Source organism: Magnolia sinica, chromosome 12 (assembly GCF_029962835.1).
Source record: "Magnolia sinica isolate HGM2019 chromosome 12, MsV1, whole genome shotgun sequence".
Lineage (NCBI taxonomy): Eukaryota > Viridiplantae > Streptophyta > Magnoliopsida > Magnoliales > Magnoliaceae > Magnolia > Magnolia sinica.
In genome coordinates this window covers 30428166-30450364 of record NC_080584.1, presented here as the reverse complement: position 1 = coordinate 30450364, position 22199 = coordinate 30428166, and the positions used below count along the sequence as shown (strand labels likewise).

Sequence of the window (22199 nt, the reverse complement as noted above, 5' to 3'; positions counted from 1 at the left end):
TCCCTTGTGTTTCCACACATCTTCTTACATATATAAATTATATGAATAGACATTGAATATACTTGCATTAATTCAGTTAGACAACACATAGATTAGGACCCCATACAAAGAAAACCCATTATGTGCACTTGTTTTTTGTAATGTTTTGATTTGTGTGTATTGATGTCTTTTTTAATAATCATTGAAATTTCGTTGAAAAATTCAACCAATTTCCAATGTTTCCAACAACAATGATACATTACACGATACAACCGATATATCCCATGCGATAACCGATACGTATCTGTATCCCAAGGGTGCGATACGTAACGTGATACCGATATTTCAAACACCGTATGCAATAGTTTATCCAATCTAGACACTGGTGATTTCATACCAAAAGATTGAGAATCCTATGAAAATTGGTAACACCATCAGTTTGTTGGTCCATCTAGGAGTGCAAATATAGAATGTCGAACAATAAGTTGGCTACTGTGGAGATGGTCTTCTAGAAAGCAAGGAGGATAATCATATTTTGGGCATTAGGGAATGTGCGTTTTAAGAGCTGTAACGTGCTGGATATTTTGGATGTGGTGAGGATCCCAGAATAGATTTTGGTTTCGGTACATTTGGTGATAGTTTACCTCAAGGTGGAAAGGGAGGTGAAGGTACCTTGTTGATGGGGAGAGGTTTGGAAGAGAAGGGATGAAGGAGAGGTGGTGGTGGAGGCACAACGGGAGGGAGGAGTATGTAGTTTCATTTTTGTGCTATTGCGGAGCACCAATCGGGAGAGTGAAGGCGCAGTGTGAAACGTTCATTGGTGGGTAAAAGGTTGTCTGTACGGGGGAGCTTGGTAGAGTGACACTTGGTAGCAAGGAAGAGATGTCATTGGCGGTTGAGGCAAGTTCTCTTGTTGTGCATACATGTGTATGCTTCTCTGATCAAGTGTGGAACACGTGGGGGGCCTTGGGGAGAGGGTGGTAAGGAGTTATCATTCTCCCTGATGACGAGATGCGCTTCGAGGTCGCCAAGGCAGGAGTGAGAAGACGAGAGTCTCTTAGGGCACGTGTCGGGCGAGACGTCATCTCATCTCTTTGATGATGACAGTGAGGTTGATTCGATATCATCCGGTGACGTGCTAGTTGCTACGGTGCCGAGGTTGACTCGAAGTAGAGGACCGGTCTTGCTCTTTGTTTGATGGGGAGTTGCATGGATGATCAATATTCCCTTTAGATCGCAAGGTGGCTTTGGCGGGAGGGTTGGGTTCGATGGACTCGTTTTGAATTCCAAAGGAGAGTTGATTGTTGACTTAGAGACACGTGGCCGGGAGGAGTTAACGCTCATGCTTTCCTTCCCCCTCGTGTTGATTTTCCCTCTTCGGATGCACGTGAGTCTCATTTGGACAAGCCGGCACGTGTGGACCTCAACCTCTTTTAATTCGTAAGGGACTCTTTGCCTTGTGGGATTTTCACGGTAGCGCTTGTAGCTAAAAGCTCCTCATTTTAGAAAGTTGTGCCTTCGGCTCGAGGGGAGAAGAAGAATCGGGACAACATGGTCTCTGTGAAGAGGCCTTGGAGGGAAGCCGAGACTTGCTGGAAGATGATCGAGATGTTAGTCCGGCGTTGGGAGTTCAAAGCCTAGAGTTTTCCCTCTTGCTTGGAGTCGTCTCAAGAAACTCTCGCAGAGGAGGTTTTTGTTAGACCTCTTGATCGCGACTACCCTAGACATAAAGGGACATGAGCCGATTCTCCAGGAAGGGGTCGACCACACATCGTCTTCTTCCTTGCAAGATCGATTCTTTGGGGTCTTAGAACCATTTGTGCGAGACAAGAAATGGATGAAGGATTCACCGGTCGGGGTGGGCGGGAAGATGGGTGTTTCGTATGGGGGCAATGATGATGACGTAAAATCTTTTCTCCAATTCATAGTGGCAAGGAGCAATCAAATTCTCCAAGTGCGACGATGGTGAAGCCTGGAAGAGGAAGGGGGCGTACTCATAGAAGAGGAGAGGTTGAAAAGAGCGTTGTTGTCTCTTCAATATGGGAAGAGAGTTAAAGAAGAGATCAAATGGAGGTAGAGATCCCGTGTGGTTTGGCTTAAAGGAGGTGATGACAACACCAAGTTTTTCACAATATCACTAGTGCGAGAGCTAGAAATTATATAAATGTTAGTACTATGGTTAATGACAATTATGTGGAATATAAAGATTAGATTTACAACTCTCTGTGTAGTTCTTTGAAAATTTGCTTTCTAGAAGGGTGGAAGCATCCATTGTTAGATATTTAGGAATTCAAAAGCTTGTCGGAATCTCGATCGGCATGCTTGAAAGGCTGATTTTGAAGAGGAAGTGAAAGTGGTTAACTTGATCGTTAGGGACAAAGCCCGAGCTCGGATGGTTTTCCGTTGGCTTTTTTTTTTTTTTTCCAGGTTTTCTAGGATTTAATTAAAGAGGATGTGAAGGCTTTTGATTTGACTTCTTAAATAATCGATTTGCCTCAAAGTTGGGTGCAACTTTTATTGCCTCAATTCCAAAAAGAGTAAGATGTTGAGAATCTAAAAGATTTTAGACCAATAAGCTTATTCCGTTCACCTTATAAAATTGTAGCAAAAATTCTAGCTATAGGGTTTCAAGCCACGTTAGGGTATGTGATCTCCAAGGTTCAAGGGGCCTTAGAAGGTCGTCAAATTCTAGATAGTGCTTTGATTGCCCAAGAATGCATTAATGCCCAAGCGAAAGAAGGTAAGCAAAGTGTAGTTTGCAAAGAAAAGGTTAGGTCATGGTGAAAAATAGTGGGGTTGGATCAAAGAATGTACTCGATCAACAAAATTTTCAGTTTTAGTCAACAGCTCTCCAAGAGGATTTTTCAAATCATCCGGGGAGTTGAGGCAAGGAGATCCCCTTTTGCCATTTCCTTTTGTGGCAGTTATGGAGGGATTTAGCATGATAATGGATAGGGCAGTTTCAAGAAGCATCATCCAAGGGTTTAATACAAATTTGAAGGACACGTGAATGATAATGATTATCATAATAATAATGATGATGATGATATTGATAATAATGGGATTTTCTAACTTCTCCACCTTCACGGGATGTTGGAAACATCTCCAAAGCTTATGAGTGACACTTGAATGCCCAATCATCAATCTGGATTGTCTAGTAGGAATTTATGATACTATATGGTGCTATATATATATATATATATATATATATATATATATATATATATATATATATATATATATGGTACTACGAGGTCAACCTTATGGGAACTTCCATGAGGTCGAGTAATGTGGGCTCCATCGTTATGTGTGTTGAACATTTACCCCATCAATCAAATGCACCATTCCATGGTGGGCCATGGGCTTAAAAATCAAGTCAATCTATGACTTGGGTGGGCCACACCACATACAATAGTTAAGAGGTCATACCTCATAGGTACTTCCCATGAGGTCGAGCTGTGTGGGCCCCATCGTGATGTGTGTCTAACATCTACTCCATTAGTCAAATGCATCATTCCATGGTGGGCCACGAGCTTAAAAATCAAGTCAATCCATGACTTAGGTGGGCCACACCACATACAACAGTTGAGAGGGGTTACCCTCCCATTAAAGCATCCATAATCATGTATTGGGCTCACTGAGATGTGGTTCACAAATCCAGCCCATCAACTGTGTGTGTCCCACTTGGATGAGGGGACATACCAAGTTTCAGCCGCATCCAAAACTCATGTGGGCCCCACCAAGTGCTTTTATCTGTTTTAGGCATGTCTTCTCATGGTTTTAGATGGTAGGGCCCACCTGAGTTCCGTATACAACTGATTCTTGGTATATCCCATAACCTAAAAGGGACCCATCAGATGCACGGTGTTGATGTTTGACACACATTACGGTGGGGCCCACACAGCTCGACCTCATGAAAAGTTACCATGAGGTGAACCTTTTATATATATATATATATATATATATAAAATGAAGACAGCAAAAGCGGAAAAAAAAAAAAAAAAATACAAAGATCAAAAAGAAAACCAAGAGGGCAAATCAGCGTGCTTAGTTGAATTTATATAAAATACACATTCCGAAACCGCGTAACCATATGAATAGTTTCCATAATGGAGCATTCCTTGTTATGAAAACTACGATTGTTACGAGCCCTCCAAATATACCAGAAGGTTCCGGTTGCAACGAGTCTCCAAATGGAATTTCGGGACTTTCCCACTCCACTCCCATGCCAAGCCCACGATAACTGATCAACCAACTTCGGCATCACCCACGAGATGTGGAAAATACGGAAGAAGTGCTCCCAAACTTGCCGGGCAAATGTGCAGTGAATGAAGAGATGGTCAATGGATTATGCTTCCCTCATGCACATGAGACAGATATTTGGGAGAATGAGAGACCTCATTTGTAGATTATCTATTGTTAGAACCCTTTTCCTACTCACAAGCCAAACGAACGCCGTTATCCTCGGAGGAGCACCATACAACCAATGGAAATAAGGGAATGGATGTGATTGACTGGAGTGGGAAGACTGAAGCCAAAGGAGCAACCCAACGATCGGAATTATGAGCTTTCCGGATCTACAGTCTTTATCTTGAATTGAGGGCAATGCTAAGCTTTAACAATTTGAGAAGAGAGAAGCTCATCCAACTCCTCATCCGACAAATTCCGCTGAAAAAGTGGGGACCAAATTACAACACCGCCAAGATGAGAACATTGAGATTTACCGTGACAAACCAGTTTGGACCGAGCATGGCTAGTTTAGGGAAAATATCTTGAAGAGATGTATCTCCACACCAAATGTCCAACCAGGTGCGGATGCGATTGCCCTTTCCCAAAGAGAAAGAAGTTCCCGTTCGAAAGAGATGATCGGTGGCGGAAATGGCCTTCCATATATGAGATTGCACGATAAAGCAAAGGGGATTTTATACCCCAACCGCAAAACAATAATCTCTCTCCACAACTTTCCACTATCGCGCGAATCTCCAATGCCATTTACCAAGAAGGACAATGTTCATTAGATCAAGACGCTTCAAACTAGCCCCTCCCTCCGCTATTGGCTTCCAAACTTCCCCCCATTTGAGCAAATGAAACTTGGCGGAATCCTCGGTTCCTTTCCAAAAAAAAAAAAAAAAAAAACCTCTTAAATTTCTCTAGTCTATCCAAAACAGACTTGGGACACTTGAAAAGATACATGAAATAAATAGGCATGTTGGAAAAGGTCAATTTGATAAGGGTCATATAAGCCCACAAGGAAAGATAGCGATGCTTCCACCTGAATAGGTTCCTCTCTATTCTTTCGACCGCTTTGTCCCAAAGATACTTAGCCGGCTTACCAATACACAACGGCAACCCAATATAAGACGAAGGAAAGGACCCCAGTTTGCATCCAAAAACAGTAGTTAGCTAACGAAGTTTACCTTGGGAGACATGGACACCCAACATTTCGTTTTTGGATATGTTAATGTTCAGCCCTGAAATTGCTTCAAAATAAACCACGACCTTACGAAAATTGTTGACCAAAGTGAAGTTCGCATCGCAAAATAGAATCTTATCATCTGCATACTGAAGATGGCTAATTTTTAGCCCCAGATTTGCAAACCTTGAACCCACTAATAAGACCATTTTCCTCAGCTTTAACAAGCATCATACTTTAGGCTTGCCCGACAACAATGAAAAGGTAAGAGGATAAAGGATCGCCCTGTCTAATAATACTACGAGAAGCCTTAAAAAAACCAAAGGGGAAACCGTTAATCATAATCGAGGAAGAAGACTGAATACAGGCCTGCATCCAAGTTCTCCATTTATCACTACATTTCTATCCTTTGAAGCATGTAATCTAAAAACTGGCAATCAACATGATCATAAGCCTTCTCAATATCCAGTTTACACAATACCGCTTTTACCCTATCTATATCTCGAGTCTAAGCATTCATGGGCTATGAGGGCTGAGTCAAAAATCTATCTGCACTAAAATCTTCCTGATTTTCTGAAATTACCGGAGAGAAAACCCTTCTAAATCTCAAAGCCGAGACTTTAGCCAACAACTTGTATGGACTTCCCAAAAGACTTGTAGGCCTAATATCTTTAAGAGATTCCACTCCTTCAACTTTTGGAATGAGAGCGATGAAAGTTGCCTCAAGATCCTTGGATAGGTGACCCCTATCATACCTTTTTTAATCAAAGACCATTATTTTTGAAAGAACCGCATTAGAAGCCATTAGGGCCAGGAGCCATAACCTTGGTCCCCACACATTGAATCAAGGGCCACTTTCACTTCGTCTTTTGCAATTGGCGATTCAAGAAAGGAAGCAAAAGAGGGAAAGAACAGGTTATCCAAATTGGGCCTCCACCACTGCTCCCCGGTGAGAAGATCTTGATAGAACCGAACAATGGCGCTACAAAGTTGATCCTTCTGTGTGATCGTAGTTCCATTAACAACCAAATTGCTAATACGGTTTACCCGAACTCGGGCACTAGCCATTTTGTGGAAGAATTTTGTATTTTTGTCTCTCTCCTTGAGCCATAAGGCCCTAGACCGTTGACGCCACTTGATTTCTTCTTCTTTAGAGAAGGATGCATACTTAGCCTTTAAATCAGTCCTATCCACTCTTTCAACTTCCGACAACTATCTGTTTTCTTCCTTGAGATCCATTTCGTGAATTTTTGCCAACATATCATCAAACTCTGCCTCACGAGCCCCCAAAACCTCTTTTTTCCAAGTTTTGATCTCCCCCTTAAGTTGCCTAAGCTTCATTCCCAATCTAAACCCCACATACCCTCTGACTTGAAAGGATGACCACCAAACAGATATGAGATCGTGAAAGCCATCAATTTCCAGCCACGCCAACTCGAATATGAATGGACGAGGACCCCAACTATCTTCCTTAACCTCGAGAACAATAGGTCTATGATCAGAGGAGGTGATGTACCTGCGACTGGGGGAACGAAGTAGACCAGTTTGTGTTGAAGAGGACCCTGTCAAGTCTCGCCCACACTCTGGCCGCACCAGCCTGATTGTTGGTCCACATGAATCGGCTTCCCAAGAAATCCACGTCCATCAGCCCTGCACCATTGATCCAATCAAAAAATTTTCCGCATGCTATTGGAGACTGGACCCTGCTTTAGACTTTTCATAAGAAAATAGAACTGAATTAAAATCGCCCCCAATACACCATGGGCGATCCTATTTCTGCCTGATTAAAGAGAGTTTGACCCAAAACTGATCACGCTGCGAAGGAATACATGGCCCGTATACCGAAGAAAGAACCCAAATGAAACCAAAGGAGCAATCTTGTAAAACAACAGACAGAGAAAAAGATCCTGTCATACTGTCGACCATATGTTTCAAATTTGTATATCCACACAAAACTATCCCCACCGCAGACCTCAGTGCATTCAAAGAAACCCAACCAACATTCGAGATATCCCAAATGGAAGAATGCGTACCTTTATTGATTGAGTTCAACTTGGTTTCTTGAAGGAGAATTATATTAGCCTTCGACTTCCTACACACTTTCTTAACTTGCGCTCGCTTGAGTTTGCTGCCAAGTTGCCAAGCCCCCTCACATTCTAAGGCAAAACTAACATTGATCACTCGCTCCTCTTGTCGTAACCCTCTTGAAGCCACTGGATTTAGAAGAAGAATCGTAATTAATAGAGCATTTCAGGCTCATTAGTTCCCTCCATCCTTTTACCCTTGAAGTACTGCTCCTCGAGCATTCTCTAAGCACCCTTCCCTTTTACAAATTGAACAACGTCATAAACATCTTCGTCGTTCACTTTGAAGGACACACCAACCATCCCTACTATTTTGAGGATATCCTTGAACCATTTAATCTGATCCTAAGACAGAGCGGGTAACGCAGACACAGAGTCCTGAGATTCATAAATGATTACTTCTTCTGGTTGGGAAAGAAGACCCCTATTGTTTGCTCCTTTCGTGACACAAAGAGGGGTTACTATGAGAGCCTCTTCCAGCAGCTGATCCTGAGACTCAAGTTTAGCAACAACCAGGGAATTAGCCAAAATAGCCTTCGTCGAATCTTTAACAGTCGAATCTTCTTCGTTAGCCATCGGTTCTTCCGGAAGAAACTCCTCTTCACTACCAGAGTCATCCTCCCACTCCTCTAAGCTAGTGCTAAGATTTGAGGAATGGTCTTCTGAATCTAAGGAAGAATCTGGAGTTGAAGCTGGAACGTCAAACACTCTGACTTCTATTTGTTCAGGAGACTGGGAATGGCTCAAGAGAACATCACAGATGAGAGTCTCCATATTGGGGAGTAAGTTATTTGCTTCTAAGTCGTTGGATTCGCATGTGGATGACTTAAGATCCATGCATGTGGAAGGACCACAATCACCAGACGAAGACATGGATCTTTGTCACATGGCGAAGCTAGAACCATGACTTCCGACTTAGAGAGACCCGTGTGTGAAGGAATGGAAGTAACGGGTGAAGGGTTTGAAATAAGTGGATCGGAAATAGTCTTGTCTGGGATTTGAAGCTTGACCTAGCCTGCCGACTCGTCTCAACTAGACACGTGTCATGATGCTGTTGTTGATGTATTGTTGGCTGCATAGGTGGCTCCGAACCAAAGGAAGAGCAGTTTCGGGTTGGGTCCAAAGTTGAGATGTTGCTGGAGTACCGTGCTCCCCCTACTCCTGCATCGCATGGAAAGAAAATAGTTGAGATAGCCGCTATTTGATTCTCACCTAAGCCTGCCGAACTTTCATACATATATATATATATTAAAGTTAAAAATAATTTATTAAAAAGAGCCGAAATACTAGCTTAGGACTCAATACAAGAAGCCCACTCCAACACATCCAACCTAGCTTTCCTGAACTCTTTCGAAATAGAACCACTCCGATCGTAAAAGCACAAGTTATTCCTCTCACCCCACAACGTCCAAATACCTGCAAGGAGGGCAAGCCTTCATACCATCTTACATTCTTTCCCTACCCCTCCCCCCGCCATTCTAGAAAGAGGTGTTCGATGGATGCTCGTGTGACCCACTCCCACAAACCTCTAGTAGAAGGGCAATGAATAAAAAGTTGGTCGATTGATCGTGTTCCGCATACATGTGATAGATATTGGGGATAACCATTCTTCTCTTTTGAAGGTTGTTGACCGCTAACACTCTATTCCTTCCCACAAACACAGAAGGGCCGCCACCTTCACCGGGGCACCACAATGCTAGACAAAGAAGGTATCCCTACTTTGCATCTTTTGAGAGGCCCCATGCAACTATATGTAAAAAGATTGGTCCGAAAACTGCCTTAATCTATCCTTGTTCCACACCATACAGTCTTGCTCCCCTACCGATGGATGAAGGCTTTGGAGATGCTTCATCAACCGAATAAAGAGTTCTACCTCCTCGTTTGATGAGCTTCATGAAGGTGGGGAAGTTAGCAAAACCTATAAAAAATAATAATATACTAGAGACAACAAACAAGGAAAGACTCCTAACAAAACCATTTGTATGAAACTACTCAAACTAGAAGCTATAGCCAAGTGTGTTTAAGCCGATCCCCATTTAGGCTCTTCTCATGCACACTTGTGGAGCGTGCACGAGTGGGATGGGGTGCAATTGCATAAATGGTGTATCTATTTTGGTTTGAAACCATCTTTTTTTGTTTTTTATTTTTTATTTTTTATTATTTTTGTTTTTGTTTCATATTCTCATAGGTGCATATTAAACTTGGTTAATATTTCAATGCTTCAAACATAACAAAATAGTTAGAAGGAATATATTTTATTTATTGGCATTTGAACTTTCTTTTTTCATTTTCTGCATTGTGCTATTTATGTTGAATTAACCATACTGAGGCAGATTAGATAGAACATACATAGTTAAGAACCCCAAGAAAGGGTTAGGGCCTTTTTTTTAATAAAGGTTTTTGACGTAATACATATATAAGTGAGGCCAAAATTCAAGGGGATATTGATAGTCATTGTGGGTTGTTAAACTTAAGGAGCCTTGTGGGAGGCCAAAATTCAGAGGGATATTGATAGTCATTATGGGTTGTTAAACTTAAGGAGCCTTGTGAGATGCCTCTATTGGAAATACGAAGGTCTTACTTTAGGCAGTTTGATTATACAACACTATTGTGTTTTAAGAAGGGTTGGAAGGGCAACATAGACAATGGTTTTTAAATAATGAATAAATTTTCTTAGATAGACATCATTTTTGTCGGGTAAACTATGGTTTGAGTTTGCCAAACTAACGACAACCTATTTGCTGGGAATATCTTTCCCATTCTATGAAGTCTTATTTATAGGAGTTTGATATTAATTCTCAAACCACTTGTGCATATATCTCACAAAAGAATGGAATTGCTGAAAAAAAGAATAGGCATCTCTTAGAAGTTATTCGTGCTTTTGTTATTGGTATATTAGTTCCTAAGTCTTTTTTTGTCAGACACTGTTCTTACTGTTTGCTATTTGATTAATCGTTTACCTACTAAGGTTCTTTCTGGTTAGTCTCTTGTTCATTATTTCCTGCCTTTCTATCCTATTCTAGAAATTTCGTTGCATGTCATTGGGTGTGTTTGTTGTGTCTATAATACTGATCCTCATCGAAATAAATTGTCAATCATGTTGTTAAATGTGTTTTCTTATGATACTCATCTTCTAGAAAAGGATATAAATGTTTTAATCCAGTCAAGTAGCCACTAAGAAACATTGTTTCCATAGATGTTAGGTTTTTTAAAAGACACTCCATATTTCTCCAAGGGTCGGGGGAGCACAATTTTATGGTTATTCCCGTTCCTATTCTTGAGTCGGGTTTGATTGTTTTTGTTTCTCCCGTTCCAAAAGTATCTTCTAGACTTGATAATGTATAGGATAAAGTTGTTCCTGATTCACAATTAGCTAAATCAGACTTGAAGGTATATGAAAGAAGAGATGTCTATGTTCTAGTCCTCCCGCAGGCTACCACGAAGTATGGTCCTTCGGCAACGGGTATTGATAGTGTTCCTACTAGCTTGGCTATTCATCTTGACCTATATTTAGACTAATCTTTGGATTTGCTTGTTGCTATTAGAAAAGTCAAAAGACAATGTACTTCTCATCATATTCAACCTTTCATCTCTTGTCATTTTGTCTTTGGTACACATGTTCTTTATTTTTGCTATGGAGTGTTTTTCTTTTATTATTCCTATAAATCTTAAAGAGGCTCGTAACTCTGAATAGGGCTGTTCACGAGTCGAGCTAGCTCGAAAAACTCGCTCGACTCGGCTCAGGTTAGCTCGGATTGACTCGGCTTGAATGACCGATTTGGGCCGAGTCAAGCTAATTATTTGAAGCTTGAGTTGAGTTCGAGCCGAGTTCGACCAGGGGGCATTTCAACTCGACTCGACTTGAAGTTCGAACTCGAGCTCGACTCGGCTCAATTAATAAATATTTTAAATATTATATATTATATATTATATATATATATGTTATATTAATATAAGTTTTAAGTTTTATCTTTTTTTTTAAAAAAAGAAGAAGAAAACAAACCTTAGAGTCTCTACTCGACCGCACGCACCCCCTTTCCCTTTCCCTTTCTTCTCTCTCTACCCGTTGCCAGCCGCATTCTCGCCCGGACCACCACCACCAGTTTTCATTTCAGCTCCACAATAGTATGATTTCAATCTCTTGAGATCTACTTCTTGGGCGAGAAACCCAGGAAATCCAAGATGGGTTCTTCTCAGATTTGTTAGAGCTTCAAGGAAATCCAATGATCTGATTGGCTAGAGCTCTTTACTTGGATTTTTGATTTGTGTTCTGCTCTGTTTCTTTTTTAGTACTTGGATTTCTGCTGGTGGAAGAAGATCAAGAACAGATTGGTTCTTACAGGTTTCCTCATCCGATTCGAAGCTTTTTTTGGTTTTTTCATCGGGTTTTGCTTTGATTTCCTAAGATTTTTGAATTTTTCATCAATGGAGGAGGATCAAAAACATAATCCATTACTCTCTCACCTAACAAGCTCGAGCTTGACTTGAACTTGACTCAACAGCTTTGGCAAACAAGCCAAGCTTCAATGTTGAGCTCGAGCTCGAACTTGAGTACAACATGGACAAGCCGAGCCGAGCTTGGCCCACCTCGACTCGACTCGACTCGGCTTGATGCTCACCACTAACTTTGAACTATAACGTCAAGCCATGGAGGAGGAGATGGCTGCTCATGAGAAGAATCATACATGGGAGATGACTGATTTACCTGCTGGGATGAATCCAATGGGTTGTTGCTAGGTGTATGCACTTAAGTACAATCCTGATGGTAGTATAGTTGGGCTCGTCTAGGTGTTAAATGGCTCACTCAGACATATGGTGAGGATTATTTTGATAGTTTTGCTTTTGTTGCTAAAATGAATTTGATATGAGTAATCATTTCACTTGCTGCTAATTTGAACTGGCCATTTTATCAATTAGATGTTAACAATGCCTTTTTGAATGCTGATTTGACTGAAAAGATTTATATACTTACTCCATCTGGCTTTGCTAGAAAGGGGGAGAAAAATAAAGTTTGTTGTCTGAAAGAGGCTATATATGGTTTGAAACAGCTTCCTCGAGTTTGGTTTGAGAAATTTAGCCGGACTTTGATTTGTGTTGGATTTACTCGTGTTCACATCGTCATTCTGTGTTTGTTAAGCGGTGTGTGGAAGGTATCATCCTTGTGAGGATGTATGCGGATGGTATTATTGTTACATGTGATGATGCTAGTGCAATTTCTGAGTTAAAACTCTATTTAAGTAACGTATTTGATATCAAAGATTTGGGCCCATTGAAATATTTTCTTGGTATCGAAGCCTCTCATTCTAAGGAGAGCATTGTTTTGTTTCAACGAAAATATATCTTAAATTTGTTGACTTCAACTGTTAATCTTAGTGTCAACCTATTGATTCACCATTAAAGGTTAATAAGAAGCTTTAGGCTGATGATGTGGAGCTTCTTGATGATCTACATATGTCCCAACGTTTGGTTAGTCGGTTGATATATTTGGCTATTACTTGTGCCTATCTTAAAGCAGTGGATTGGGTGAGTTAGTTCATGCATATATTTCTCTTACCAGTCATCTTGAGATAGTTCGTCGCATCTTGTGCTATATTAAATATTCTTCAGGACGTGACATCTTGTTGAGCTTTCATTAGTGTTTTAAATAGTGGTAGCACGTTGCTCATCGTTCAACCCTCTGTAGCGTGTAGCTTACGATACTAATATATATATATATATATATATATATATATATATGATAAATAGTAAGGAAAAAATAAAAATACCTAAAAAAGATTTATTTTTTCAAGTATAAGCATGTTCAAACAAGTTATTAATTATCATTATCAAAAGCTAGTCCATATATATAAACCGAATCAAATCATTATCGCATCAACAACTTTCTAAGCATCCCACTTTATTTAGTAGTGTCTTATTGAAACCACAAGTCAATAAGTATGAAAAGAAATTATAATTCCACAGCTTGAGAGTATTAAGTATAAAATACAAAATACAATTATCATTTATTAAAAAACTGTAGCGTACACAGACCTCTACTACGGACGCTATTCAAAACACCGAATATCATAATAGTCTTAAAATTAAAGTCTCTTTTGATGCTGATTGGGCATGTTCTCCAGATAGATACTGCACATTTTTTGGAGGCAATCTTGTTACTAGGGAGGCTAAAAAGCATACAATTGTTGTGCAATCTAGTATTGAGATTGAGTACCATGCTATGGAAAATATATCGTGTAGAATTGTCCGATAAAAGAGTTGACGAATTAGGATTTCCAATGTGACCTCTATTCTCATTTATTGTGAGAATTAAGTTGCAATTCATGTAGCTTCTAATCTTGTTTTTCATGAGCGGACGAAACATATTGAAACTGATTGCCATTTTATTTGTGAAAAGCTTGATAATGGTGTTGTTTCTGCTTCATATGTTCCATTTATTACATAGCTAACTGATATCTTCATCAAGACTCTTACAATTGATGTTAGATGATATATTCTTGGCAGGTTGGGCATGATTGATATCTATACCTTATTCCCTAGCTCGAAGGGGAGTGTAGACATATATTTATATGGGACCGTGAGTCTCTCTCTTTGTTTTTTGTTTTTTTTTTTTCCTTTAAGCTAAGGACACATTAGTAATTTGGCAATCATGTTAATTTAAAAGGAAAAGTTAGACGTCCAAACCTGGCCTTGTTTTTCTTTCCTTAAGATCTTTTTATCTCTAACAAGAAGGAAGAAAGATAAAGAGATGGAGAAAAGTTTTAGGGCAACAAGTGTTTGCACAAAAGACTAATACGCACACCACACCCACCCACACACACACACACATATTAACATAACAAAAATATATAGTGCTACACTGGAGTACACAGATAACATATGTAGGTACATATATTTTCTTCTATTCCCCCTCAAACTGGAGCATGGCTGTTGATCATGGCTAGCTCAAATTCGTCGGCATGGGCCACTATTTCCCCTCAACCACAACTTGGTAGGATATAGAATCTTCAATTGCTACTTGTTTGTAGATTGAGCTTTTGTCGTTCGTTGAATCATTTCTTCAATAGAAGATCATATTTAAGCTCAACAACCATCAAGGCACCAAACTGTCATTTCACATGCAAAATCCTGTCAAACACATGCAATTGATGCAAGATGGATGGTCTAACCTAGAATGATGTAATGAGATCATCAACGGATTAATTAGAACAATTTAAAGCACAAAATAATGCTAATCAATCACAAGCTTAATGAAATCAAGTATTTATTTAACCATGCTCAGATTCAAGACTAAATCACAATCTGTCAGTTAGATTTTTTTAAAAACATGATTAGATAGGGCTTATGGAAGGTAGGACTTCCATCTAGCATAGGAATTGATCTAATTCTAAAGGGAATCTCATGGTTTGTCAAAGGGTTTAAGAACTAGGGTTTTGGGATTTTGAAGATTTTGGAAAAATTGTAGTTTTTGCAAAATTAGGGGATTCTAGGGAAATTAGGATTAGGGTTTTAGATGAGAGTGCCCACCCTTTTTTTTCAAGTAGGCCACTTTTTTCAAAGCGCAATTCGGGATATTAGGGTTATGGGGAATTAGGGTTTTGAGAGTTAGGTTTTGAGAATTAGGGCGATTTAGGGTTAGGGTTTAAGATTAGGTTTTTGGGAAATCTAGGTTCTAGGATTGGACTAGAGAGTTTTAGGCTTAGGGTTATGGATTTTAGTGAGAAAGGAGTAAGGATCAAAGAGGGAAATAGGGAGGAGATGGGTTAGCTATACGGACGATTGTACGCTCTTGTGTGTATGGTCGTACGGTCACGTGAGGAGGTCCATAGGTGGTACGGTGTAAGTAGGCCTAGGTTTAGATGGGTTTTGGAGGAGATTGGGGATGTGTTTTAGGGAAAACAAAGAAAATAAAGGAGTAGAGACGGATTGAGAGAGATTAATGAAAGTAGAAGGAGAAAAAAGAAGAGAAAAGTGTGAAAGAATAAGATGAGAAATAGATAAGATGGAATCACTCTATGGCTTCACACAACTGTAATCAGAAGAGGTTTTACTTCATCACAAAGCAAAGAGAGATTATTATTATTTTTTAAATTTCACATGCAATAATGGCTAGGGTGGGTACGTCCAAGCCTTTATAGTCTCAAAAATGATTTTTTACAAAAAGACGCTCTCAGATAAAAAATCTCACATAAAGACGCTTAATGAAATAAAATTTGGTCCTAACACCCTAATCTCAACAAAAATATATGTTAAACCAATAAAACAAAAAAAAATAAAATTTAAACATATAAACAAACTAAATAAACTAAACTATTTTGTGGCCCGTGTGGTCCACGATTAAGATGTCCAGTGTCGAAATCCAACGGTTAGAATGGTCCATGGTCGAAATCCAATGGTCCAAATGGTCCATCTAAGTAACCCACATGCATCTTCCCAGTGTGGGGCCTTCAAAGATGCATAATCATACGGTCTTAAATGGGCTAGGCACTCGAATTGAGCCCACGGGGCCCCATGTATGGATCACCTAGCCATAAAGAAATGGGAGCTCTCCTCCTCTGGTATACTCCAATTAGTGCTCGGATGTCCTCATCAACTCCCCTCGGTTGAGAAGAGTTCGCCTCTGGCGAAATAAAGCTACGGTAATGCTCAAGGAGATCCAGGTCTAACCTTTGAAGCTCTGCATTTGTGATCTACGTACAGTCTGACTCCGGCCTGTTCTTCCACTTGATGAGATACTTCTGGAAAACTCCGTGTCTGGTGGAAACCACTTGCTCACCCATAATATCTTCAATCTTTTCTCTTTTATTGGGTATGGATGGTAGAGAAGGCAAAGGCTGGGAAGAAGGATCCGGCAAAGGCCATGGTTTGTTGGATAGGTCGGGAAAGCTATTTAGGTCAATGTGTGGGTTAGAGCAACGGCTAGAGGGTGAAGTTGCTGGGCCCTTAAAGGACACATGATCTACCACATTAAATATAAAGCTAATACCCATATTGGGTGGAAGTTCTACATCATATGCATTAAAGCCCAAATTTCTCGATATCTTATAAGGATCGGCACTACAACTTATAATTTGCTAACGGCTCATTGCCGAAACTGTTTTGGCCTTATACAAACCATCACATAGTCACCTACTTGAAAATCTTTAAACCCGCGATGAGAGTCAACAAATATCTTGTACTTTTCATTACTCGTATTAATCAGTTTTCTAATCTCATTATGCAAATCATGCATATGGCATGCGAATGCATCTGCAGACTCTTTAGGATCACCCTTCTTGACGTCTTCTTTCTTATCCGGGGTGCTCTTGGGGGGAAGAGGATTTAACTTTTATCCTCTTACCTTCATACATAAATGAACATGTATTCGAGCGGCCGAATAGTGTCACATCATGGTCGTACAGATAAGGTCTGTCCAAAATGATGTGGCCTACATCCGTAGGCAAAACATCACACGACAATGTCTTTGTAGGAAGCAAACTGAATGGGAATAAGACATTGCTGAGAAACCAGTATCGAGGATGCATCAACTCATGAAACTCGATAAGATTGAGAGTGAGGAATAGGTTTCAAACCCAAATGATTTACAGTGCTAGTGGGGACCACGATGTTGCAACTACCACTATTAATTATCACCATACAGTTTTTGTTGCCACACTTAATTTAGGTGTGGAAAATTGAATTCCCGCGTCAATCATCGCTCTCTTTAACCTAGGTTAAGGCGCATTTGACAACTACAAGTGGCACAGTCTCAACTCCAATTTCTTCATCACTAGTACCGATTTCGAGTTGATATTCTTCTTCTTCCCAATTGCCCTGATCATTTGCATCTTCATCAAACTCGCTAATCACTGGGACCTTATTTCGCTCCTTCATGAGGCACTGGTATGCAAAATGACCAAATCCTTGGCAATTGTAACACAGTGTATGCTCTCCTCCTCTCAAACTGGTACTAGCTAGAGCTTTGTCCCTCACATCCCTATTGTTGGTTTGAGTACCAGTTGGGGCTTTGGATTGACTCCCAAGACTAGGCTTTTCTCCTTGGGGAGTGGTCTTGACGTTGATTCATGAGAGTCGAATCACCTTATGAATTGCTTTTTCAGATACCGTTCAAGTTCTTGCACCACTTGATAGGCATGCTCTAGGGTGCTGACGTCATGAGGAATGAGCTCACGCTGAAGCTCAGGTCAGAGGCCCATCCTGAAACGAGAAAGGGTCAGTAACGGGTCCTTCTCCATGTTACAATGCATCATGTATTCATTAAGCTTGGCAATATATTGATCCTTGACGAAAGGATTGCCACTGATCCTGAAGCTTCTGGTAGTATGAGAGAGGAAGGTATTTTTCCTTTAAAATCACTTTCATCTCGGCCCACAGTGAGACTGGTCATCTCTAGACCTCTCCATCTTCTGCTCGACATTTGTCAAAAACAACTTGGCTTGGTCCACCAACTTCATCTTAGCGAACCTCACTTGACGGCGATCGGACATGGTCCATGTCCGCAAGCCAATCAAGGAAGGCGTTGGGGTCCAAATGATCATCATAGTTCGGGGCCTCAATTTTCACACTCTTTATGATACGCTCATTAGGATCATGGTGGCCCTAGTACTCTCCAAGGGGTGGTTGGGCAGGCGCCCGACCACGACTATTACCTCGGCCATGACCTCTTCCACGTCCTCTTAACTTGATCTCCTGCTTGAGATTGACCATCTTCCCCATCGTCGGGGTTTGCTTGAAAAGAGTTTTCCAACTGGGTCACATGAGTATTGGTCTCATTCCCGTGGGTTACCAGTTAGTTACTGGTGGTTTTATTGTGGGCCTCAATGGTCGTGAGACGGTTATCGATGGCATTGATAGCCTTGGCAAGTTGTTCCAAATTCATTATGGGGTGTAGACCAAAACCACGCCCAGTACGAGTGGGCTTAAACCATGAACTTAAGGGGGAACCTAGGAAATAAAGACTCTAGATGCAATGTGATGAGAACGGGAAGACTGCTAATCCTTGCTAATCCTAGACACAGCAATATGAAAACCTAACCTAGATGCAGCATGAGAGTCTTATGCCAGATCTAGTCTCTGATACCAAAATTTAATGCAGGACGGATGGTCTAACCTAGAATGATGTAATGAGATCATCAACGGATTAACTAGAACACTTTAAAGCACAAAATAATGCTAATTAATCACAAGCTTAATGAATTCAAGTATTTAAATATGCTCAAATTCAAGACTAAATCATAACCTGTCAATTAGATCTTATAAAACATGATTAGATAGGACCTACGGAAGGTAGGTCTTCCATTTGACATAGGAATTGAATTCTAAAGGGAATCTCTTGGTTTGTTAAAGGGTTTAAGAAGTAGGGTTTTGGGATCTTAGAAAAATTGAGGTTTTTGTAAAATTAGGGGATTTTGGGGAAATTAGGATTAAGGTTTTAGTGGGTTTAGATGTTGGGTTATGGGGAATTAGGGTTTTGAGAATTAGGACGATTTAGAGTTAGGGTTTAAGATTAGGTTTTTGGGAAATCTACGATTGGACTTCAGGGTTTTAGGCCTGGGGTTATGGATTTTAGAGCGAAATGAGCAAATGATCAAATAGGGAAATAGGGAGGAGATGGGTTGGCTGTACAGATGGCTGTCTGTATGGTCATGTGTGGAGGTTCGTATGGTGGTACGGAGTAAGTAGGCCTAGGTTTAGATGGGTTTTGGAGGAGATTGCGGATGAGTTTTAGGGAAAATAAAGAAAATAAAGGAGTAGAGAAGGATTGAGAGAAACTGAGGAAAGTAGAAGCAGAAAAAAGAAAAGAAAAGTGTAGATATTACCTTGAAAGAAGAAGATAAGATGGAATCACTCCATGGCTTCACACCACTCTAATCACATGAGGTTTTACTTCATCACAAAGAAAAGAGAGAATATATATATATATATATATATATAAAATTTCATATTCAATATATATATATATATATATATATATATATATATATATATATATATATAAAATTTCATATTCAATAATGGCCAGGGTGGGGACGTCCAAGTCTTTATATTAGTATTAAAAAAAAAAAAAAAGACTTTTTACAAAAAGACAATGCTCTTAGATAAAAATTCTCACATAAAGGTGCTCAATGAAATAAAATTTGGTCCTAACTCCCTAAACTCAACAAAAGTATATGCTAAACCAACAAAACAAAAAAATTATCAAAACATATAAACAAACTAAATAAATTAAACTATTTCGTGGCCCATGGGGTCCACGATCAAGATCTCTAGTGACAATGATCCAATGGTTAGAACGGTCCACAGTCGACATCCAACGGTCCAAATGGTCCAACTAAGTAACCCACATGCATCTTCCCATTTCGGGGCCTTCAAAGATGCATAACCATGCATGCGGGGTCTTCAATGGGGTAAGCATTCAAATTGAGCCCACGGGGCCCCATGTATGCATCACCTAGTCATAAAGAAATGGGAGCTCTCCTCCTCCTCTGATATAGTCTGAGTCTCTGACTGGTGCTCAAATGTCCTCATTAGCAACACAGGACAATAGGTGAGTGAACTACACTCACAATAGTTGAAAGGGGACTACAACACCACAACGGCATGTGAAGACGTGCAATAAAGGAAGAAACGATGAATGGTGGACAATAGGTGAGTGAACTACACTCACAATAGTTGAAAGGGGACCACAACACCACAACAGCATGTGAAGACGTGCAATAAAGGAAGAAACGATGAATGGAAAGGAAAACTCCATTGTCCGGTAGATATACCCTGTGTTAGGTTGGGTCAAGCATTACGTCAACCTTCATTTAGTTATATACGCTTGCGATGATGCCTCAGCGCATGTAAGGTGAACATCTAGAACATCTTCAACCCACTACAATGCCTCAACCACTAATTACCTTGAGAATTGCTCCCTAGAAATTTTCATAAAATTACAAAATACCTTGTGTGACAAAGGTTGAAGAAAGTTCATCTCAACCAGACATAAAACAACCACAAATTTACCCAAACAGCCATCATACATGACAATTAACCATAAATGGTCACCAATAATTCAAAACAATCCCTAAAACATAGCTATCTTTTCCTTTGCAGCAAAGCTATTCCATAAAAACTTTGTAACTTAAATATCATTCAAATCACACGAAACTTGCTTCTATAGTTGAGACACATTCAACTGCACGAAATAGAACAATAACCCTCAGGAAAAACAGTACCAAAAAAAAAAAAAAAAGAAGAAGCCAAAAACAAAATTTTATCTGTTTCTTAACTTTCTATTTTGCATGAAACACCCCAAAAAACTTACCACAAAATGTCAATCACCTTAAACCTTCTAAAAATCAAGCTCTTCCAAATCCCATACTTTTCCCCCTTTAGATGATTACCTAGCTGTACACTGCCGATGTTATCAGTGTGACTAGATAACATATGATTGGATGACGTCGTCAATGGGCCCCACTATTTTAGATCAGCTTAGGAAAGATGCTCTATTACCAAGTAGAAAGCGGAGAGATTGAAGGGGAAGCGAAGAAAGAGAAGGATAAAATGTTTTAGTACAACAAGGTAAGTATTTGCGCAAAAGACTACCACACACATATTAACATGAGAGAAACATATATATGTGCTCCACAGGAGTAAACAGATTACACAATTACACACACGTGTGCGCACGCGCATACACCCACACGCACACGCATGCACACACACATGGATTGCAGGAGACCTTTGTGCGGGACAAGTGGGCACACACGGGCTCGAGTTTGGAATGGGCCTCTCCATAATGTGCACGTGAAATCTACTCTAGCCAGTATGTGATTGATGGAAATTTATTCATAGGGTTCAAAAACTAGGTGAATTCATGATTATGATGGGCCACACCAAGAGAAACTGTGCGAGAGAGGATGCCTACCCTTGAATTGTACGGGGCCCACTATGATGTTTATGTGAAATCCACTCCAACCATTAGCTGCCACTTGAAATGAAATGTTATGCATGGGTGCCAAAAATTAGGCCCATATATGACTTGTGGACCATACCATGTGAAACAGTTTGGATGGTGGGCATCCGCAGCATTGTTTTTGCTCATGTGGCTGATCTGAATTATGGATGTAGCTGAATTTTTAGCTCTATGGCTAAATGGTTGTCACACACCATATTAGCAGAGTGGATTTCACATACACATCACGGTGGGGCCCGCCCCCAGCCACCCCCTCCCCTCCCCTCTGCTAGTTGGTTTGCCTGACCAGAGCCCATCTTTGGGACACTATTTGCACTATTTGTGTAGTGAGGAGCTCACCACGCTATAGTGTGGTGTCAATTCTGTGGGGCCCACCGTGATATATATTTTATCCATGCCATTTATCTGTTTTTCCAGCTTATTCTAGTGCATGAGCCAAAATTGCAGCATATCCAAAGCTCAAATGGACACACCACAGAAAACAGTGGGGATAATGACGTCCACCGTTGAAACCTTCCTAGGGCCCATAGTGATGTTTGTTTGCAATCCAACCTACTCATGAGGTCAAACAAACCTCGATGAAGAGAGAATACAAATATCAGCTTGATCCAATATGGGTGGACTGTGTGGGTAATACGCATACATCTTGGTGGCCCATAGAGCTTTTCCAGCATCAAATTACTGACAGCTACAGCATGCAATCCACCTCCGGATGTTACATAAAAGCCATCCACATAATGGTGCCGTCTAACTCTGGTGGGCCCTA

The 22199-nt window shown here is 40.3% G+C and overlaps 1 protein-coding gene across 3 annotated transcripts in view; it reads left to right on the top strand.

Annotated features, from left to right (window-relative positions):
* LOC131221178 (uncharacterized) overlaps window positions 1-22199 on the top strand; it is an 89207-nt gene that overhangs the window by 4994 nt on the left and 62014 nt on the right. Inside the window, exon 1 of one of the 3 annotated variants that reach the window (XM_058216349.1) lies at window positions 10907-10939. The exons of the other annotated variants lie outside the window; for them this stretch is intronic. Coding sequence (XP_058072332.1) covers window positions 10922-10939 — 18 coding nt within the window. The 5' untranslated portion in view covers window positions 10907-10921. Of the gene's footprint in view, window positions 1-10906; window positions 10940-22199 lie in introns of those variants that run through there. 3 annotated transcript variants of the gene reach the window in all.